This window comes from Caretta caretta, chromosome 9 (assembly GCF_965140235.1).
Source record: "Caretta caretta isolate rCarCar2 chromosome 9, rCarCar1.hap1, whole genome shotgun sequence".
Taxonomy (NCBI): domain Eukaryota; kingdom Metazoa; phylum Chordata; order Testudines; family Cheloniidae; genus Caretta; species Caretta caretta.
Genome location: NC_134214.1, coordinates 49,301,270 through 49,323,222, shown reverse-complemented (window position 1 = coordinate 49,323,222; position 21,953 = coordinate 49,301,270). Strand labels below are relative to the sequence as shown.

At 47.0% G+C, this 21,953-nt stretch overlaps 1 protein-coding gene across 1 annotated transcript in view; it reads right to left on the bottom strand.

Moving 5' to 3' along the window:
- NME9 (NME/NM23 family member 9) overlaps nucleotides 1-21,953 on the bottom strand; it is a 43,300-nt gene that overhangs the window by 13,693 nt on the left and 7,654 nt on the right. Inside the window, exons 2-3 of the mRNA XM_048864860.2 lie at nucleotides 8,025-8,061; nucleotides 773-830 (exon numbers count right to left, since the gene is read on the bottom strand). Of these exons, the coding sequence (XP_048720817.2) occupies nucleotides 773-830; nucleotides 8,025-8,057 (91 nt within the window). The 5' untranslated portion in view covers nucleotides 8,058-8,061. The remainder of the gene's footprint in view (nucleotides 1-772; nucleotides 831-8,024; nucleotides 8,062-21,953) is intronic.

Sequence of the window (21,953 nt, the reverse complement as noted above, 5' to 3'; positions counted from 1 at the left end):
TATCCAGCCTTTTGCACCAATTTCACTAAAATTGGTTTAAAAAATTATTTAAGTTATTTTATTTAATTATTTAAGTTAAGTTAACTGGTGCCACTTTCTCAAGTTACAGTCTCAGATAAGGAATGAACTCTCCTAAATATGCATCCTTTGGGCTAGCCGCTACTCAGGCTAACTCTGAGGAGGTTAGGCATCTACAAGTGATACTGGTTGAAAGCTGAAGCACGGACAGTCTCAGTCATTGCAAGCTTAAGTTGATTACTGTGTTATGACAAGAAACTTTGCAGAAATGTTTGTATTGCTGCTAGTTTTGGGGAAGCTGTTGCAAACAGCAGGAGTGTGTAACCTCTGCCTAGAGTCATTGCTCTAACTAGAGTCAATTCCTGGGGCAGGTTTCTCCCTGACAGACTGAAAGGGGTATAGATAGAGTTGTTAGATTAACCTGAGTAAGAGCAATTTCAGGTGAAGTATCATGAAGGATCCTCAAAAATGATGTCTAGCAGATTGTGGAGCAAAATCTCAAGCAAAGTGGTAAAGTCATTTCAGGCAAGACACAGCAACTGAGTATCTACAGCAGCTACCAATGCTGCATGGGCAAGGGGACCAGGATGACCTAAAGACATCTCAACCATGTTCATTTTATATCACTCTGTTTGTTTCCTACTCCCCTGCCTTACAAGGAAAGTGGCACACCTTCATTTCAATACTTTGCTGGTCCTGAGTGTTTGTTTTGAAATTAAATGCAAGTGATCTGAAATGTTTGCTCAGTCCTTACCTATCAGTCCTTTGAAACCCAGCATTTCCTCCCAAAGCTCCTGGTTATTGACAGTAACCTGGGGTAAATTAAAAAATATACATGGTAAGTGTGAAGAGTAATAGATAGCAATATGCGATAACTGTTTATTTTACCACAAAACAGTTTCACTTTTATATTTAAACAAGTCACAGCAAACCATGACACAGGAACAGCTGGAAGAAAGGTTCTGACTATAATACTCAGTATCAAAGGGTCTCTTACAATACCCAATGGGATGTTAATACCAAGACACACTGTTCTGGAGTACCCGAACCCCCCAGCAGGACTCTGGGTGTGTGGTAGGAGGGAAAGAGCACAGCTGTCTCATCTCCTCCCTTCAAGATATATGTGGGTAGATATATGTGGGTGCTGGCAGACGTACCAGGATGGGGGTACTCTTGCCACTACTGCCTTTCTGACAGGGGAAGTGGGTACTTCTACTGCTCCTAAGGGAATCTGGCCCTTGTCTCTCTGAGAGGGGAGCAGAACCCCAGCCACTGTCTCTTCAAAAGGAAAGGTCATTGGGCAGGGTTCTGCCATGCCAGATTTTAAGGCAGAGCTAGTGGACAATCCACCCTCTCATTCAGACCTGTCCAGCCCCCTCTTCCCCTTCTTGATCACACAACACCATGCCGCAATGATAGCTGTTAATTATGTGGAAAGTCACGTGCTTACAATTGTCCTTTAACATAGTAGCAGCTGAAAATATGGCCAAACCAGCACCATGTGATCATCCAGCTCTCTGCAGACCACGTGGAACACAATTCAAGAACCCCAGAGCTAGAAAAGAGCACATGGGCATGTGTGTCTGGTAGGCACCAGTGAAAATTTCCCCATGGAGAAGTATGAAGTCAGCATTAAGGATCTGTATTATAGTGTAATTGCGAGGAATGTAATGTGTATTATGTTACTGTACATGCGGTATGGGACTTATAGAAAGGCAGCGTCTGTCAGTGAAAATGGTGAACGTAATGTGTGGTGGTAACATATGTTGAAGGAGGATAATCTACCTAGACACTTCTTGGCTTTTATGGGTTTGGGTGGATGTTCCTTTTAGGCAACCCTCACTGGGTGTTGCTTGTTTGTTTCTTTGATGGGAAGTTCTTGGTTTGTGAGAATTTTCTTGGTTTTTGAAGCTACATTCAGTAGAAATGACACAGGCCTTTCCTTTACACAGAAATTATAGGTGGAGCTGGAAATTTTCTTTGCCAGGTAGGTCTGCCTCACACTCTTATTTATTTATTTATTTATTTATTTATCAAGTTTCCACAAATGAGATTAGGAAAAAATATATTTTGTCCCTGTTACAAAATTTGTATAGTTGTTTTGTTGAGATGATCTAGTGCATCCATGCTTTGCAGCAAGGGCTTGAAATTTAGCAGGGATGTACCTTTTGCTTTCTTGGTTTAAAAAACAAAAACGCCCAAATTTGGCCAGTTTGCAAAATCTCAGTTTGCACACGCTCACTGAAGACTTGTTAGTGTGACAACTGAATGCTCTGAAGATTCCATCTGTAGAGAGCATGCTCCAGCCTAAGGCTGCAGGGGCTGAACAGGCCTTTGCTTGCAATTGCTACAGGCCAGTGTGGCACCAAGCACAGAAACTGAAAGCATGAAGATTCTCTCCAGTGCTTTCAGTGCTCCTCCTGCTGGCCTGTGGAAGAGGATGCTGCCTGATTTGAATGCAGGTGGGACAAGGACCGGACCCGAGGCAGTAGCAAAATGAGCAGATTAGGACAAGAAGCCTGGAGTGGGGTAAAACTGGGACTGGGAGGAGGAAGACTAGGACTGGGAGCCAGTGGGAGGGGACAGAGATGTGGGATGGGGGGAGATCGACTGGATTACGAGCTGGAGGATGGAGAGAAACTGGGACTGGCTGGGGACAGAGAGTGGGACAAGAACCTGGGGTGCAGTGGGGTGAAATTGGGACTTGGATAAGAAGTCCGAAGGAATAAACTGAGGTAAGATGGGCAAGAAGATTAGGACTGGGTTGAAGAAGTGGGGTGGGTAGGGGGAGTTGTGGAGGAAGAGACAAGACAGGGAAAAGCTGGAGGGGTGGGGTAAAAGTGGAATAGAAGAAGAAGGACTGTGACCTCCAGTGCACACTACCTTCCAGAATTTGGAATGGAACTAAAATTCTTGAATCTCACCATTCCTTTCGTGACTGATTCAAGTAAGAGAATAAAAGCCTAATATACTGTTATTAAGTAGCACGTTACTTCTTCAGTATGAGTGGTAGAAGTCAGAGCTGTGCAGCAGAAGGTCCCAGTTTCAAACCCTGCTGACAACCAAGCAAACCCTATTTTACCAAGCCCCTGAAAGCTGCTTGTTCCTGGACTGGGGCTGCTATTTAGAATCATAGAATATCAGGGTTGGAAGGGACCTCAGGAGGTCATCTAGTCCAACCCCCTGCTCAAAAGCAGGACCCATCCCCAATTAAATCATCCCAGCCAAGGCTTTGTCAAGCCTGACCTTAAAAACTTCTAAGGAAGGAGATTCCACCACCTCCCTAGGCAACGCATTCCAGTGTTTCACCACCCTCCTAGTGAAAAAGTTTTTCCTAATATCCAACCTAAACCTCCCCCACTGCAACTTGAGACCATTACTCCTTGTCCTGTCCTCTTCCACCACTGAGAATAGTCTAGAACCATCCTCTCTGGAACTACCTCTCAGGTAGTTGAAAGCAGCTATCAAATCCCCCCTCATTCTTCTCTTCTGCAGACTAAACAATCCCAGTTCCCTCAGCCTCTCCTCATAACTCATGTGTTCCAGACCCCTAATCATTTTTGTTGCCCTTCGCTGGACTCTCTCCAATTTATCCATATCCTTCTTGTAGTGTGGAGCCCAAAACTGGACACAGTACTCCAGATGAGGCCTCACCAATGTCGAATAGAGGGAACTATTTCCACAGTCAGGCATCTTCCCAGCCAACCAAACATCACCACTGATTAAATTTATCCGTTTTATTTGGGTGGTTTTCTTGTAAGTTAAGTAGAAAATATCCATTTTTGAAAAGTAGAGCTAGAAGACTTGAGGAGAAAAACAGGGTGTGAACTTCAAAGACGGGATATTCGTAGATTCTCAGGCCAGAAGGGATCACTGTGATCGTCTAGTCTGACCTCCTGGACAATACAGGACATAGAACTTCCCCACAATCATTCCTAGAGCATATATTCAGAACAACATCCAGTCTTGATCAAAAAATTGCCAGTGATGCAGAATCTACCGTGACCCTTGGTAAATTGTTCCAGTGGTTAATTACTCTCACCATTAAAAATTGATGCCTTATTTCCAGTTTGAATTTGTCTAGCTTCAACTTCCAGCCATTGGATCATGTTAGACCTTTTTCTGCAGGACTGAAGAGCGTGATATTAAATATTTGTTCCCCATGTAGGTGCTTATAGACTATAATCAAGTCACCCATTCAACCTTCTTTTTGTTAAACTGAACAGATTAAGCTCCTTGAGTCTATCACCATAAGGCATGTTTTCTAATCCTTTCATCATTCTTGTGGCTCTTCTCTGCACCCATTTCAGTTTATCAATATCTTTCTTGAATTGTGGACACCAGAACTGGACACAGGATTCCAGCAGCAGTTGCACCAATCCCAAATACAGAGATAAAATAACCTCTCTACTCCTACTCTCAAGTTTCCCCTGTTTATGTATCCCAGGATCCCATTAGCTCTTTTGGCCACAGCATCACACTGGCAGCTCATATTCAGCTGGTTATCCACCATCAACCCCAGATCTTTTTCAGAGTCACTGCTTCCCAGCATAGTGTCCCCCATCCTGTAAGTATGGCCTACCTTCTTTATTCATAGAGGTATACATTTACATGTAGCTATATTAAAATGTGTATTGCTTGCTTGCGCCCAGTTTACTACCTGATCCAGATCACTCTGTATCACTGACCTGTCCTCATCACTATTTACCATTCCCACAATTTTTGTGTCTGCAAACTTCATCAGTGATAATTTTACATTTTTCTTTCAGGTCATTCATAATAATGTTAAATAGCATAGGGCCAAGAACTGATCTCTGTGGGACCCCAGGGATCCTGCATATGTTGTGTATGAATTTTGAACTTGGTGGGTATTATAGTTTTCATGCAAAAGGGGTACAAAGTTTTGTGATGTACCATGCAAGATTTATGCGTGTGATTTTAAAAATTCACATACTTTTCTAAGAGTACTTTCCACTTTTAGTTGTTTAAAACAAGTAATTGTTTCATTTCAGAAACATCAAGGTCCTACCAAAGCAAATGCCCTATTCCACTTTTACCCTAGACCCACCATCAGTGCCTCAGTAATACCACTAGAACTTAATATTTGACTGTTCACTTTGGCCACTGGACAGCAGGATTTATATTAGGGTCACCCTTCCTGCATCAGTAAAGATTATGCCGTTATGGGTTGAATTTTAAATTCAGTTCTTAACATTGTGTTTTTTGAGATGCTCAAGGAAGTGCCTGCCTTCACTGTGGCTAGTGAGCCATATGCAGATGAATACACATTGGTATCAGATCAACTCCATTTTTTTAAAGTCCATTTGGCACTGTGGAAACAAAGATGGGATGTTTCAGAGCAGCAGCCGTGTTAGTCTGTATCCACAAAAAGAAAAGAAGTACTTGTGACACCTTAGAAACTAACAAATTTATTTGAGCATAAGCTTTCGTGAGTTACATCACTTCATCGGATGCATGCAGTGGAAAATACAGTGGGGAGATTTATATACACAGAGAACATGAAACAATGAGTGTTACTATACACACTGTAACGAGAGTGATGAGGTAAGGTGAGCTATTACCAGCAGGAGAGAATAATAATTAATAATAATTAATAATAGTACATAGTAGAACATAAGAATGGCCATACTGGGTCAGACCAAAGGTCCATCAAACCCAGTATCCTGTCCTCTGACAGTGGCCAATGGCGGGTGCCCCAAAGGCAATGAACAGACAGATTATCATCAAGTGATCCATGCCCTGTCACCCAATCCCAGCTTCTGGAAAACAGAGGCTAGGGACACCATTCCTGCCCATCCAGGCTAATAGCCATTGAGGGACCTATCTTCCATGAATCTATCTAGCTCCCTTTTGAACCTCATTATAGTATTGGCCTTCACAACACCCTCTGGCGAGGAGTTCCACAGGTTGACAGTGCGTTGCATGAAAAAATACTTCCTTATATTTGTTTTAAACCTGCTACCTATTAATTTCATTTGGTAGCCCTTTGTTCTTGTATTATGAGGAGGAGTAAATAACACATCCTTATTTACTTTCTGTATACCATTCATGATTTTATAGACCTCTATTATATCCCCCCTTAGTTGCCTCTTTTCCAAGCTGAAAAGTCCCAGGCTTATTAATCTCTTCTCATATGGATGCTGTTTTATACGCCTAATCATTTTTGTTGTCCTTTTCTGAACCTTTTCCAATTCCAATATATCTTTTTTGAGATGGAGCAACCACATCTGCACGCAGTATTCAAGGTGTGGGCGTACCATGGATTTACACAGAGGCAATATGATATTTTCTGTCTTATTATCTATCCCTTTCTTGATGATTCCCAACATTCTGTTCACTTTCTTGACTGCCGCTGCATATTGAGTGGATGATTTCAGAGAACTATCCACAATAACTCCAAGATCTCTTTCTTGAGTGGTAACAGCTAATTTAGACCCCATCATTGTATATGTATATTTAGGATTATGTTTTCCAATGTGCATTACTTTGCATTTATCAACATTAAATTTCATCTGCCATTTTGTTGCCCAGTCACCCAGATTTGTGAGATCCTTTTGTAGCTCTTCGCAGTCTGTCTGGGACTTAACTTAAGAAGCCAACACATAACACAGCCAATCTGTCGAACTACTGTTCTTGTCTCTAACCCTCTCCTTAAGTCAAAATAGTGGAAAAAGTACTGGCAACTGTCCTCTAAGACCACATGCTGACTGCTGATAGCCTGGATCACACACAGTCTGGTTTCAGACCAGAGTGTAGAACAGAGACAGATCTTGTGGCACTAAAATAACCTCCTTATAGTTATTAACTTAGATTTTGAGGCCAGAGGGGACCATTTACTCTAAACCCCTGCATGATACAGGCCAGAATTTCACCCAGCAATTCCTGCATCAAGCCCAGTACTTGTGGTTGTACTACAGAAGAGTTAGAAAAACAGATGACCACAATTAAAAGTCTCCAGGTGATGGACAATCCACCTTGTCCTTGGTAATATGTTCCAGTGAGTAGGTATCCACAGTTAAAAAATTGCACCTTATTTCCAATTTGAGTTTTCCTACCTTCAACTTCCACCTATTGGATCTTCTTATGCTTTTGTCTGTGTGAGTCAAGACCTGTCTGGTATCAGAAATCTCCTCCTCACATATGTATTCATTGATTATGAGCAATTCACCTCTTAACGTTTTCTTCCATCAGTTCAGTAAACTGAGCTCCTTCAGTCTCTCAGTATCAGGCAGATTTTCCAAACCTAGAATCTTTCTTGTAGCTCTTCTTTCAACCTTCTCAAATTCTCCAACATCTTTTCTAAAGTGTGGACACCAAAACTATATGCAATAGTCTCATACATGCTATGTGCAGAGGTAATACCACCTCCCTACACCTACTCAATATTCTTTGAAAGACTAAGCTAGAAGGGGTAGAAGTTTCTCAGTTTTCTTAGGGAAGCCAAACTCCAGCTGAGTGTCATCACTGGAATGAACCCCACCTACTCCTTTCTGCACCCTTTATAGGAGTGGCTCTTCTTCAGAGTTCTCCTACTGCTTTGGCTCTCAGTACAGGAAGATTTTCTAGACAGATTCCCTGCACAATTCTTTTTACATGGTGACGACCCTAAGGAAATCAAAATGTAACATAGAATAGGACTTGAAAGCACCTTCTTGAAAGAGCAGCTGTGAATGGTGTTCAGACTTCCACAGAGGTCCCGGTGGCAGCGGCTGAATTACCACAATCCCTTATTGTAAATGACCCTGCTACATCCTTTAAAAACACCCACTTCGGGGCCTGTTCTGATTTGCTGCAGCCTCCCCACCTCTCCCACCCTTTGCTCCCTCAAGGAAGACTTGCCTCAGCTGGGACCCTGCACCATCACTTTCCAAGCAGAAGCTGGAGTAACTCAGGCCAAATCTACCCCACAGTACTGACAGCAAGTATAAAAGGTACCATATCATCAGTTCTGAAATGTATTTGTAGCATGGACCTCTATTACTGACCTGCAGTATTATCTCCTTCTTCTTACTGGCCATTATTCTGCAAGAAGAATAGAAGTCACTGGAACATCAGTACAGAGCAATTGCTGTTTGCAGTTCAGAGCCACCTCATAGCATAATCAAATGATCTAGTACAAAGAAAGGAGTCTTCTTTCTACAACTGAAATTCACGTGCTGGCCAGCCTGCTGTTGTAGGGAAAGGCTTTTCCACGCCATGCTCAGCCAGTGGGGTTTTATATTGTTCAGCAGTGCCCCTTCCCCGTCACTAGGTACTAGTGTTGGCGGGCTCCTCTGGAAGGATTCGTATGGCCAGAAGGGACCACTGTGATCACACGTGTTTACTAATCCTTTAATTATTCTAATAGCTCAACTCGAAACCCTCTCCAATTTATCAACATCCTTCTTGAACTGTGGACACCAGAACTGTGCCAAATACAGAGGGAAAATAACCTTGCACAATTCCTATTTTAGATTCCCCTGTTTATGCATCCAAGGATTGCATTAGCTGTTTTGGCCACAGCGTCACACTGGGGGCTCATGTTCACCTGATTAGCCACCATGACCCCCAAATCTTTTTCAGAGTCACTGCTTCTCAGGAGAACCACCATCCTGTCATTTTGGCCTACATTCTTTGTTCCTAGACATGTACATTTACATTTAGCCATATTAAAATGCATATTGTTTGGCTTTACCCAGGTTAAGAAGCAATCCATAGATTCATAGATTCCAAGGCCAGAAGGGATCATTGTGATCATCTAGTCTGGCCTCCTGTAGAATAAAGGTCAGAAAGCTTCCCCAAAATAATCCCTAAAGCAGATGCACCAAATCGTTCCACTGGTTAATTACTCCCACTGTTGAAAATGTATGCCTTATTTCCAGTCTGAATTTGTCTATCCTAAACTTCCAGCCACTGGATCGTGTTATAGATCGCTCTGTGTCAGTGATCTGTCCTCTAAATTATTTACCACCCCTCCAATCTTTGTGTTGTCTGAAAACCTTATCAATGATGATTTTATGTTTTTTTTCAGGACATCAATAAAAATGTTAAATAGCATAGGGCCAAGAACCAATCCCAGTGGACTCCGTTAGAAACACACTCATTCCATGATTCCCTGTTCATAATCGCATTTTAGGACCTATCAGTTAGCAAGTTTTTAATCCATTAGATGTGTGCCATGTTAATTTTATATCACTCTCGTTTTTCAATCAAAAAGTTGTGTGGTACCAAGTGAATCGCTGTACAGAAGTCTAAGTAGATTACATCACCTTCACTAACCAAACCTGTAATCTCATAAAAAAAGACATCTCAGGCCATCTCAGACAGAATGGTGGAGTCTGTGCCACATGGAGGCACACACAAAGCACTGACACGCTGCTACTCTCCAGGAGTTTCAATATTTCAAGACATGTGCTATGTCATATTCAAGAACGCACTAAAGGAGCAAATCCAGTCCTCTGGCAAAAAACCCACACGGTGCCTCCCATATACACCATGGCCCTATGCAGGTGCAAGGCCAAACAGCCTGCTGACTGCAGAAATGTTTTAGTACAGTGCTGGTCAGAGGAGTGTTCTGTGCAAAGGACACCTCCTTGCTCCTTGGCCCCTCCCTGTGGGGTATGACTATCAGAGTGATAGGAGATGCTTGCATCACTTGGAACCCCAGCTTCAGCTCAGATGAACACAGCAGGGGTGTTGAATGCCAGCACAAGAGCTTGAAGTCAGTTCAGAAATAAGGCAAAGCCCAAGTGAATGGCACATTGGAATGTGCTTCATGGGCCAGCTTATCAAAGGCCTAGGCACCAATTAAACTAGCTTGGACTACAATCAGGCAAGGGAGTATCCATGGGGACAGCCCAGCACTGCACTGGCTGGGGGAGTATGAGCAAGGGGGCCAGGTGTAGCCACACATGCGTAGAGTGGGACTCGCCTCCCCATCTGTGCACAGCTGCACCATGTTAGCAGGCAGGCACACTGCCTGCCCTACTCTGGGCCATCCATCTTAGTTGCTGTCGGCCTCCCAATCTGTACAGAGGGGGTGGCTCTCCATCAGAGGTGCTGGAACAGGGGTAATCCAGGGGACCATGGCCCCATCACTTTTAAAAGTGGGAGGTTGAGTGACAAGGGGAGGGGGTGTAGAGGAGCGAGCAGGCAGAGAGGAGCGAGAAGAGGGCATGGTCTTGGGGGGGAAGAGTTGGTGCAGGAACGGGGCCTTGCAGGAGGAGGTGGCATGAGGGCAAGGGCTCAGGGAGAAGGGGTGGCGCAAGAGCAGGGCTTTGGAGGGAAAGGGCAGCACAGGGAGCAGGGCCACAGTTTGGGCACCAGTGGCCCCCCCACACACACACTTTTAGGGAGCTTCCACCGCTCCTGCTCTCTATCCTCCAGGTACTGCTGCATCCCAGCCAATCAGCCAGCGGAGGGGGAGGGTGCCCAGACACCAGTAAGTCACCTTCTCTAGGGAGCCCACCAGGACATGCCATCAGAAAGCAACAGTGCTGTGACTCTTGCCTCTGAGCCTATACATCATCTAAAGGATGTAGCTCTTCATGCATGGTTCCCCACTCTGGGCTGTCTGGATTTGTTCTCTCCAGAGACCCCTTGTGCCTGCTCCCTCCTACCCTGTCTGCCTCACCAGGTGCTGGAAATGGTGTAGACCAAAATACTTCTCCAGCAAAGGGAGCGGTGTGGGATGGAAAGACACACACACACACAACTCCCACTAGCCATGCTTCAATGCCTTTGTGATGCTAGCAGACCAAGTGTCAGCTCATGCCAAGGACCCTAGGTCTCACTGTACATTGAGAGATGCATAGCTGGAAACCATTTTGGCTCACCTGTGGGTTAACATTGTTAAAACAGGTATTAGATTTATAAGAATGTCTTTAGTCTTAATTAAATGCTTGTAGGATGCTGTATGTATTAATCTTTCTTATAATGTCTGTACTCCATGTTATAAGGTAATATTTGTTCTGTAACTATAAAAACTGTTTCTCTGAAACTGTAAACCCCCACAGTCAGGAGAGATGCATTACCAAGTGTGAAATACTAGTTTACTACAAAAGGTGTCATCTCCTCTCCAACAAAAGAAGGCCCATAGGTGCCAGACAAGCCATTGTAGAACATCAGGGACAAAAGACTTTGTTGATTGCTTTCTCCCCCTCCCCCTCCTCCCCGCCCCTGAAGATGAGACCTGCACAAACACTCATCCCATCAGTTTCAGCTCTGGGGGATGGGAATAAAAATCCCTGTCAAGAAGAAATTGATATCCCTGTGCTGCTTGGATTTCAGGGAGAGGGCAAGACTTCTAAGCATAAGCAAGGGATCCCCAGCTGTTTAGCCTGGGTTAGCCCTAAAGGACATAGAAAGATTGCACATTAGCAGCTTCCACTACTTTTTGGAAGCTAAGATGGTAACTCATTGGTGTGTGTATTTTTACCTGCTTTAACCTTGTAAATAATGATCATTTATTTTTCTTAGATCTTTAGCTAGTTTATTATAGGATTGGCTACAAGCATTGTCTTAGGTGCTGAGGTACAATTGACCTGGGGTAAGTGATTGGTGCTTTGGGACTGGGAGTAAGCTGAATATTCTGGTGATTTTGGGGGTAAGGGGCCATCTATCACAAAGACAAGTTTGCGTGGGTGGCCAGATAGACCAGAGTGCCCAATGAGACTATCTGTGACTCTATTGTTAAGGCTGTTATAGTGCTTGAGGAGTTCACACTTGATACTTAATTGGTGAAATCTAAGTATAGCACTCACAACTAGTTTGGGGTTTGTGCCCTGTAGCAGTCTGCCCTGAGATTGGCACTCAAGTTCATGAGCCACTCCAGACAGCCTTTAGAGTAGCAGCCGTGTTAGTCTGTATCCGCAAAAAGAAAAGGAGGACTTGTGGCACCTTAGAGACTAACAAATTTATGCAGTGAGCTGTAGCTCACGAAAGCTTATGCTCAAATAAATTTGTTAGTCTCTAAGGTGCCACAAGTCCTCCTTTTCTTTCTCCAGACAGCCTGACAGCCTTCACTCACAAAGGACCCACAAGAATCCCCTCAAATAAACTAACTGGCCTGCTGGGCATTCTCCTTTCCCAGCCCAGGATCATCAGCCCAAATCTTCAAAAATCAAGAGTTAGACCCCAGAAATCATGAGACTAGCACAAAGACCCATGAGACTGAATATCACCCAATTGCCTTGCTTGTCGCCTGTCTACTGATTTATTTTTTTTACCATGTGGGGGAAGTCGCTTGCCCTCAATTTGTGTGCCCTCATCTCAGGGTTAAAATCCAACTGTAACTACTTACATACATACATACACCTGCTTTCCCCTGCACTCTCATCTGCCTCCTGACCCCACCTTTCCCTGCCCCCCCCCAAACTGCCTCCTGGCCTCATCATTCCCTGCACCCCCCATCTGTCTCCTGTCCCCCGTGCCTTTCCCTGCAGTTCCCCAATCTACTACCTGCACCCCACCTTCCTCTGACTCCTTGTACTTTCCTATCCCATACCCTAATACAGTCCCCATCCCCTGGAATTCCTCAGTCCCAATTCATGTGCCTTTACATGGTGATAAAGGACACACATCTACACTGCAAAAAAATCCTCGCAGCAGCATCTTAGAACCTGGGTCAACTGACTGAGGTTTGCATAATGGGCTAAAAATAGCAGTGTAGACATTCAGGCTTAGGCTGGAGGTCAGGCTCTGAGAACTCCCCCCTTGCCAGGTTTTAGAGCCTGGGCTCCATGTCTATGCTGCAATTTTTAGCCCCATAACACAAGCCTGCAAAGGGCAACTAGGCTGATAGAAGCCAGGGTGAGACCTTGTGCTTGTGGGCTGGGGCTACTGGTTCAGGGCTCTGAATCAAAGCTACACAGCACAAAGGCATCCTTCATTACTGGACAGAACCCGTTACTGGTCTGGGGATCCCCAAACATCACACCTCCATTCCCAGGAGTCCTTGCTGAGAGGCCTACAGTTCCCATAGTCCCTTTGGACTACAAATCCCAGCCTTGGTCCTGGGCAGCACCAGAAACAGGCGGATGCTGGGCCTGAATCCTGCCTTAAAGCCAGAGCTCCCTATCACACACTTGTGAACTGAGTGAGTTCAATGGATAAGACAACAAACATGAAATCCCATCATTCCATATGCAGACTATAGCCACACTCACAACAGAGCCAGTGACAAGGAACCTTCTGGGTAGGGTTATCAACAGGCCATTATAAGGGACATTCCTTAGTTTAAAAAGAAATTAGGGTATGTCTACACTACGGAATAAGGTCGAATTTATAGAAGTCGGTTTTTTAGAAATCGGTTTTATAAATTCGAGTGTGTGTGTCCCCACAGAAAATGCTCTAAGTGCATTAAGTGCATTAACTCGGCGGAGCGCTTCCACAGTACCGAGGCAAGCGTCGACTTCTGGAGCGTTGCACTGTGGGTAGCTATCCCACAGTTCCCGCAGTCTCCGCTGCCCATTGGAATTCTGGGTTGAGATCCCAATGTCTGATGGGGCTAAAACATTGTCGCGGGTGGTTCTGGGTACATATCGTCAGCCCCCCGTTCCCTCCCTCCCCCCGTGAAAGCAAGGGCAGACAATCGTTTCGCGCCTTTTTTCCTGAGTTACCTGTGCAGACGCCATACCATGGCAAGCATGGAGCCCGCTCAGGTAACCGTCACCCTATGTCTTCTGGGTGCTGGCAGACGCGGTACGGCATTGCTACACAGTAGCAGCAACCCCTTGCCTTGTGGCAGCAGACGGTACAGTACGACTGGTAGCCGTCATCGTCATGTCTGAGGTGCTCCTGGTCGCCTCTGTGAGGTCGATCAGGAGCGCCTGGGCAGACATGGGCACAGGGACTAAATTTGGAGTGACTTGACCAGGTCATTCTCTTTAGTCCTGCAGTCAGTCCTATTGAACCGTCTTATGATGAGCGGGCAGGCGATACGGACTGCTAGCAGTCGTACTGTACCATCTTCTGCCGAGCAGCCATGAGATGTGGATGGCATGCAGTCCTTCTGCACCGTCTGCTGCCAGCCAAAGATGTAAAAGATAGATGGAGTGGGTCAAAACAAGAAATAGACCAGATTTGTTTTGTACTCATTTGCTTCCCCCCCTCCCCTGTCTAGGGGACTCATTCTTCTAGATCACACTGCAGTCACTTACAGAGAAGGTGCAGCGAGGTAAATCTAGCCATGTATCAATCAGAGGCCAGGCTAACCTTCTTGCTCCAATAAGGCCAATAACTTAGGTGCACCATTTCTTATTGGAACCCTCCGTGAAGTCCTGCCTGAAATACTCCTTGATGTAAAGCCACCCCCTTTGTTGATTTTAGCTCCCTGAAGCCAACCCTGTAAGCGCCCCTCCCAGCGTCAGAGCAATGGCAAACAATCGGGCATCTGAGAGTGCTGTCCAGAGCAGTCACAATGGAGCACTCTGATGGGGCTAAAACATTGTCGCGGGTGGTTCTGGGTACGTGTCGTCAGGCCCCCGTTCCCTCCCTCCCTCCGTGAAAGCAAGGGCAGACAATCATTTCGCGCCTTTTTTCCTGAGTTACCTGTGCAGACGCCATACCACAGCAAGCATGGAGCCCGCTCAGGTAACCGTCACCCTATGTCTCCTGGGTGCTGGCAGACGCGGTACGGCTTTGCTGCACAGTAGCAGCAACCCCTTGCCTTCTGGCAGCAGACGGTGCAATACGATTGGTAGTCGTCCTCATCGTGTCCGAGGTGCTCCTGGCCGCGTCGGCTGGGAGCGCCTGGGCAGACATGGGCGCAGGGACTAAATTTGGAGTGACTTGACCAGGTCATTCTCTTTAGTCCTGCAGTCAGTCCTATTGAACCGTCTTATGGTGAGCGGGCAGGCGATACGGACTGCTAGCAGTCGTACTGTACCATCTTCTGCCAGGCAGGCAAGAGATGAGGATTGCTAGCAGTCGTATTGCACCATCTTCTGCCAGGCAGGCAAGAGATGGGGATGGCTAGCAGTCGTACTGTACCATCTTCTGCCGAGCAGCCATGAGATGTGGATGGCATGCAGTCCTTCTGCACCGTCTGCTGCCAGCCAAAGATGTAAAAGATAGATGGAGTGGGTCAAAACAAGAAATAGACCAGATTTGTTTTGTACTCATTTGCCTTCTCCCCTGTCTAGGGGACTCATTCCTCTAGGTCACACTGCAGTCACTCACAGAGAAGGTGCAGCGAGGTAAATCTAGCCATGTATCAATCAGAGGCCAGGCTAACCTCCTTGTTCCAATAACAACGATAACTTAGGTGCACCATTTCTTATTGGAACCCTCCGTGCAGTCCTGCCTGAAATACTCCTTGATGTACAGGCACCCCCTTTGTTGATTTTAGCTCCCTGAAGCCAACCCTGTAAGCCGTGTCATCAGTCGCCCCTCCCTCCGTCAGAGCAACGGCAGACAATCGTTCCGCGCCTTTTTTCTGTGCGGACGCCATACCACGGCAAGCATGGAGCCCGCTCAGCTCACTTTGGCAATTAGGAGCACATTAACCACCACACGCATTATCCAGCAGTATATGCAGCACCAGAACATGGCAACGCGATACCGGGCGAGGAGGCGACGTCAGCGCGGTCCCGTGAGTGATCAGGACATGGACACAGATTTCTCTGAAAGCATGGGCCCTGACAATGCATGCATCATGGTGCTAATGGGGCAGGTTCATGCTGTGGAACGCCGATTCTGGGCTCGGGAAACAAGCACAGACTGGTGGGACCGCATAGTGTTGCAGGTCTGGGACGATTCCCAGTGGCTACGAAACTTTCGCATGCGTAAGGGCACTTTCATGGAACTTTGTGACTTGCTTTCCCCTGCCCTGAAGCGCATGAATACCAAGATGAGAGCAGCCCTCACAGTTGAGAAGCGAGTGGCGATAGCCCTGTGGAAGCTTGCAACGCCAGACAGCTACCGGTCAGTTGGGAATCAATTTGGAGTGGGCAAATCTACTGTGGGGGCTGCTGTGATGCAAGTAGCCCACGCAATCAAAGATCTGCTGATATCAAGGGTAGTGACCCTGGGAAATGTGCAGGTCATAGTGGATGGCTTTGCTGCAATGGGATTCCCTAACTGTGGTGGGGCTATAGACGGAACCCATATCCCTATCTTGGCACCGGAGCACCAAGCCGCCGAGTACATAAACCGCAAGGGGTACTTTTCGATAGTGCTGCAAGCTCTGGTGGATCACAAGGGACGTTTCACCAACATCAACGTGGGATGGCCGGGAAAGGTGCATGATGCTCGCATCTTCAGGAACTCTGGTCTGTTTCAAAAGCTGCAGGAAGGGACTTTATTCCCAGACCAGAAAATAACTGTTGGGGATGTTGAAATGCCTATATGTATCCTTGGGGACCCAGCCTACCCCTTAATGCCATGGCTCATGAAGCCATACACAGGCAGCCTGGACAGTGGTCAGGAGCTGTTCAACTACAGGCTGAGCAAGTGCAGAATGGTGGTAGAATGTGCATTTGGACGTTTAAAGGCGCGCTGGCGCAGTTTACTGACTCGCTTAGACCTCAGCGAAACCAATATTCCCACTGTTATTACTGCTTGCTGTGTGCTCCACAATATCTGTGAGAGTAAGGGGGAGACGTTTATGGCGGGGTGGGAGGTTGAGGCAAATCGCCTGGCTGCTGGTTACGCGCAGCCAGACACCAGGGCGGTTAGAAGAGCACAGGAGGGCGCGGTACGCATCAGAGAAGCTTTGAAAAACAGTTTCATGACTGGCCAGGCTACGGTGTGAAAGTTCTGTTTGTTTCTCCTTGATGAACCCCCCCCGCCCCTTGGTTCACTCTACTTCCCTGTAAGCTAATCACCCTCCCCTCCTCCCTTTAATCATTGCTTGCAGAGCCAATAAAGTCATTGTTGCTTCACATTCATGCATTCGTTATTCATTCATCACACAAATAGGGGGATGACTACCAAGGTATCCCAGGAGGGGTGGTGGAGGAGGGAAGGAAAATGCCACACAGCACTTTAAGCACAGCACTTTAAAAGTTTACAACTTTAAAATTTATTGAATGACAGCCTTCTTTTTTTTGGGCAATCCTCTGTGGTGGAGTGGCTGGTTGGCCGGAGGCCCCCCCACCGCGTTCTTGGGCGTCTGGGTGTGGAGGCTATGGAACTTGGGGAGGAGGGCGGTTGGTTACAGAGGGGCTGCAGTGGCAGTCTGTGCTCCAGCTGCCTTTGCTGCAGCTCAACCATACACTGGAGCATACTGGTTTGGTCCTGCAGCAGCCTCAGCATTGAATCCTGCCTCCTCTCATCACGCTGCCGCCACCTTTGAGCTTCAGCCCTGTCTTCAGCCCGCCACTTACTCTCTTCAGCCCTCCACCTCTCCTCCCGGTCATTTTGTGCTTTCCTGCACTCTGACATTATTTGCCTCCACGCATTCGTCTGTGCTCTGTCAGTGTGGGAGGACAGCATGAGCTCGGAGAACATTTCATCGCGAGTGCGTTTTTTTTTCTTTCTAAGCTTCACTAGCCTCTGGGAAGGAGAAGATCCTGTGATCATTGAAACACATGCAGCTGGTGGAGAAAAAAAAAGGGACAGCGGTATTTAAAAAGACACATTTTATAAAACAGTCGCTACACTCTTTCAGGGTAAACCTTGCTGTTAACATTACATACATAGCACATGTGCTTTCGTTACAAGGTCGCATTTTGCCTCCTCCCACCGCGTGAACGGATTTTGGTTGAATGCCAGCAAACATACACTGCAATGCTTTGTTCTACAGTGATTCCCCAGTACGTGTTGCTGGCCTGGAGTGGTAAAGTGTCCTACCATGAAGGACGAAATAAGGCTGCCCTCCCCAGAAACCTTTTGCAAAGGCAGAACCGCAAATGCCAGGGCAAAGTAATCCTTTCACATGCTTGCTTTTAAACCATGTATAGCATTTTAAAAGGTACACTCACCAGAGGTCCCTTCTCCGCCTGCTGAGTCCAGGAGGCAGCCTTGGGTGGGTTCGGGGGGTACTGGCTCCAGGTCTAGGGTGAGAAACAGTTCCTGGCTGTCGGGAAAACCGGTTTCTCCGCTTGCTTGCTGTGAGCTATCTACAACCTCCTCATCATCATCTTCCTTGTCCCCAAAACCTACTTCCGTATTGCCTCCATCTCCATTGAAGGAGTCAAACAACACGGCTGGGGTAGTGGTGGCTGAACCCCCTAAAATGGCATGCAGCTCATCATAGAAGCGGCATGTTTGGGGCTCTGACCCAGAGCGGCTGTTCGCCTCTCTGGTTTTCTGGTAGGCTTGCCTCAGCTCCTTCAGTTTCACGCGGCACTGCTTCGGGTCCCTGTTATGGCCTCTGTCCTTCATGCCCTGGGAGATTTTCACAAAGGTTTTGGCATTTCGAAAACTGGAACGGAGTTCTGATAGCACGGATTCCTCTCCCCAAACAGCGATCAGATCCCGTACCTCCCGTTCGGTCCATGCTGGAGCTCTTTTGCGATTCTGGGACTCCATCATGGTCACCTCTGCTGATGAGCTCTGCATGGTCACCTGCAGCTTGCCACACTGGCCAAACAGGAAATGAGATTCAAAAGTTCGCGGTTCTTTTCCTGTCTACCTGGCCAGTGCATCTGAGTTGAGAGCGCTGTCCAGAGTGGTCAGAATGGAGCACTCTGGGATAGCTCCCGGAGGCCAATACCATCGAATTGTGTCCACAGTACCCCAAATTCGAGCCGGCAACGTCAATTTAAGCGCTAATCCACTTGTCAGGGGTGGAGTAAGGAAATCGATTTTAAGAGCCCTTTAAGTCGAAATAAAGGGCTTCATTGTGTGGACGGGTGCAGGTTTAAATCGATTTAACGCTGCTAAATTCGACCTAAAGTCCTAGTGTAGACCAGGGCTTACTCTCCCATACTATATCAGTACAGAATGCCTTTTATCCTGAACTTCAACCATGTGGTTGCAAGTTGCAACCCCATGGTTCAAAATGTGCAATGCCACTCAAATTTGCCAGACGGGCAGCTAGGCCAAATTTCTTCAGAGGGGTAGTCAGGCCAAATTTGAGTGGCATTGCAACCCCATGTGTTAGGTTACATCACCACTCAAGTTTGCACTCCCTGCCCATCTATAGAAATCTGAGTGAGACCAGCAGCTCTTCCTCCGTGATGGTAGGTATCAGGATGTGGGGGAGGGGTGGGGGGCATGTGGGGAAATGGGGGCCTCTCTGCAGGGGCTGGGAGTCTGTGTTCTGTTTGGCTGGGTTGGGGGCTGCTCTGATGAACGCTGGACCAGGTCCTGTGTGATGCCTCAATGGTTGCCTGGCTTAGGCCTGGTCTACACTGTGGGGGGGATTGATCTAAATCATGCAACTTCAGCTACGTGAATAACGTAGCTGGAAGTTGATGTACTTAGATCTACTCACCACAGTGTCTTCACCACGGTGAGTCGACTGCAGATGCTCCCCCGTCAACTCCACCTGCGCCTCTCGCTCCGGTGGAGTACTGGAGTCGATGGGAGAGCACTCGGCGGTCGATTTATCGCGTCTAGTCTAGACGCGATAAATCAACCCCCACTTGATCAATCACTGCCCACAAATCTGGCAGGTAGTATAGATAAGCCCTGAGGCTGCAGGTTCCATTGGGAGTGGCTCAGCACTGGGTTCAGGTTGCAGTGCTTGAGACTCTGAGCCAAAAGTGTCGCTCTTAGAGATGGGTGAGGGGCCAGACCAGGCCGAGGGGTCTGCTGGAGGGCATGCGGGGTCAGACATCCATGGGAAGCGGGATTCCCCTGAGTACTGAGGCCCTGCCCTCACACCACCCCTCTTCCCTGAGCCCCCACCCTCGCTCCGCTCTTCCCCCAAGACCCCGCTTCTGCGCTGCCTCTTTCCCCCGAAGTCCATAGCCTCTGCTCGCTCCTCTCTGCCTGCTCTTGCCTCTCTGCAGACAGTATTGCAGTCCTGGTGAACACAGGAAAGGCTAAAGTGGCAGAGTCATTTTAAAATGGGGTGAGAAAACCTGCTCCTCACAGTAAACTTCTTGTTCTCCAACCCCTGTGAGGCTGGAAGATCCTGCTCCATCCCAAGGAGAAGGCAGCTGGTCCTGAAAGCGAATGACCCGTGACTCTCCTCCTGCTGCTCACCTCCAGGGGAGCCTGGCTGCTTCTTGAGGAGGGCAAAAGACTGAAGGCCAGGGACTGAACCTATGAGTAGGAGATGTACAGAAGCCCGTTGCCAACTGTGTCCACATATCTATTCAGGGGACACCATCATAGGGTCTAATCACATCAGCCACACTATCAGAGGCTCGTTCACCTGCACATCTACCAATGTGATATATGCCATCATGTGCCAGCAATGCCCCTCTGCCATGTACATTGGCCAAACTGGACAGTCTCTACGTAAAAGAATAAATGGACACAAATCAGACGTCAAGGATTATAACATTCAAAAACCAGTCAGAGAACACTTCAATCTCTTTGGCCACTCGATTACAGACCTAAAAGTGGCAATTCTTCAACAAAAAAACTTCAGAAACAGACTCCAACAAGAAACTGCTGAATAGGAATTAATTTGCAAACTGGATACAATTAACTTAGGCTTGAATAGAGACTGGGAGTGGATGGGTCATTACACAAAGTAAAACTATTTCCCCATGTTTAATCCTCCCCCACCCCCCACTGTTCCTCAGACGTTCTTGTCAACTGCTGGAAATGGCCCACCTTGATTATCACTACAAAAGGTTTTTCCCACCCCAACCCCACCCTGCTCTCCTGCTGGTAATAGCTCACCTTACCTGATCACTCTTGTTATAGTGTGTATGGTAAAACCCATTGTTTCATGTTCTCCGTGCATATAAATCTCCCCACTGTATTTTCCACTGCATGCCTCCGATGAAGTGAGCTGTAGCTCACGAAAGCTTATGCTCAAATAAATTTGTTAGTCTCTAAGGTGCCACAAGTACTCCTTCCCCTCACTACAGTGAAATACAGCACCCAGGCACACTGTGGGTGGCTCTCACACATGCCCAGTGCAGTCCCTTCCATGACTGACCAGACCAGGGAGCCCCAGTGCAGTGACATGGCTGGGAGCTAGAGAGCCAGATGGAACCACAGGCTCTGTCTGTGTCCAGCAGCCCCAATACAGAATCCTCTTTATATTCACTACAGACGAGCCCTGCTTCTTCACCACACACATCAGTGTCTCTGCCCATCCTTTTCCTTTCCTAAATCCCACTTATGCCCAGTGCCTCCTATTCCATAGGAGGCCAAGCTTCCTTCCAAACTCCAGTCTGATTTCTGCATCCCTCACTCAGCCAAAACTCTCATTGGCCACAGTGGGGCTTGTCCCAGGAAGTACTTTGCTTGCCTCCAAAATGCAGCCAACTCTGTGGAACATAACAATTGTTCAGCAGCAATGCCACACAACTTAGGACAGGATGTGAACAGGAATATTGTTATCCAATAGGAACTGCAGGGAGGGAGGTGGATTGAGGGGGGACCAAATGTAATTCTATACACTGGAATTTCACCAGGAGAGTGGGTGAATACCCCAACTCATCTCCAAGCTCAGTTTCTGCAACTCTGTATCTCGGGATGGAGCCACCCGCCTGGAGAAAGCTCCATTGGGTCCAGATGCAGCAGCCTGTCTGCCTAGTTATACACAGTGGGAACTTGAGACGGTCTGGACCTAAACAGAAAAAAATGAAAAGACTATAGATACAAATGTCAATGGGAAGAAATATACAACTGGGTAAAACCTGTCAACGGTGATTCTGGTAAAGTCTTTTGTACTTTGTGCCAGCATGGATTCACTGTTGGTCATGATGGCACAACTGACATTAGACAGCATGCAGCAATCAACTGGATATAAGAAAAGCATACAGGCCAAGAGTGGGACAAATATCAGCAAATTCTTTGTCTCTTCAAACTCCATGACTGCCAAGGGGGTGGCTACAGAACTTATGAACATCTTCGCCCGA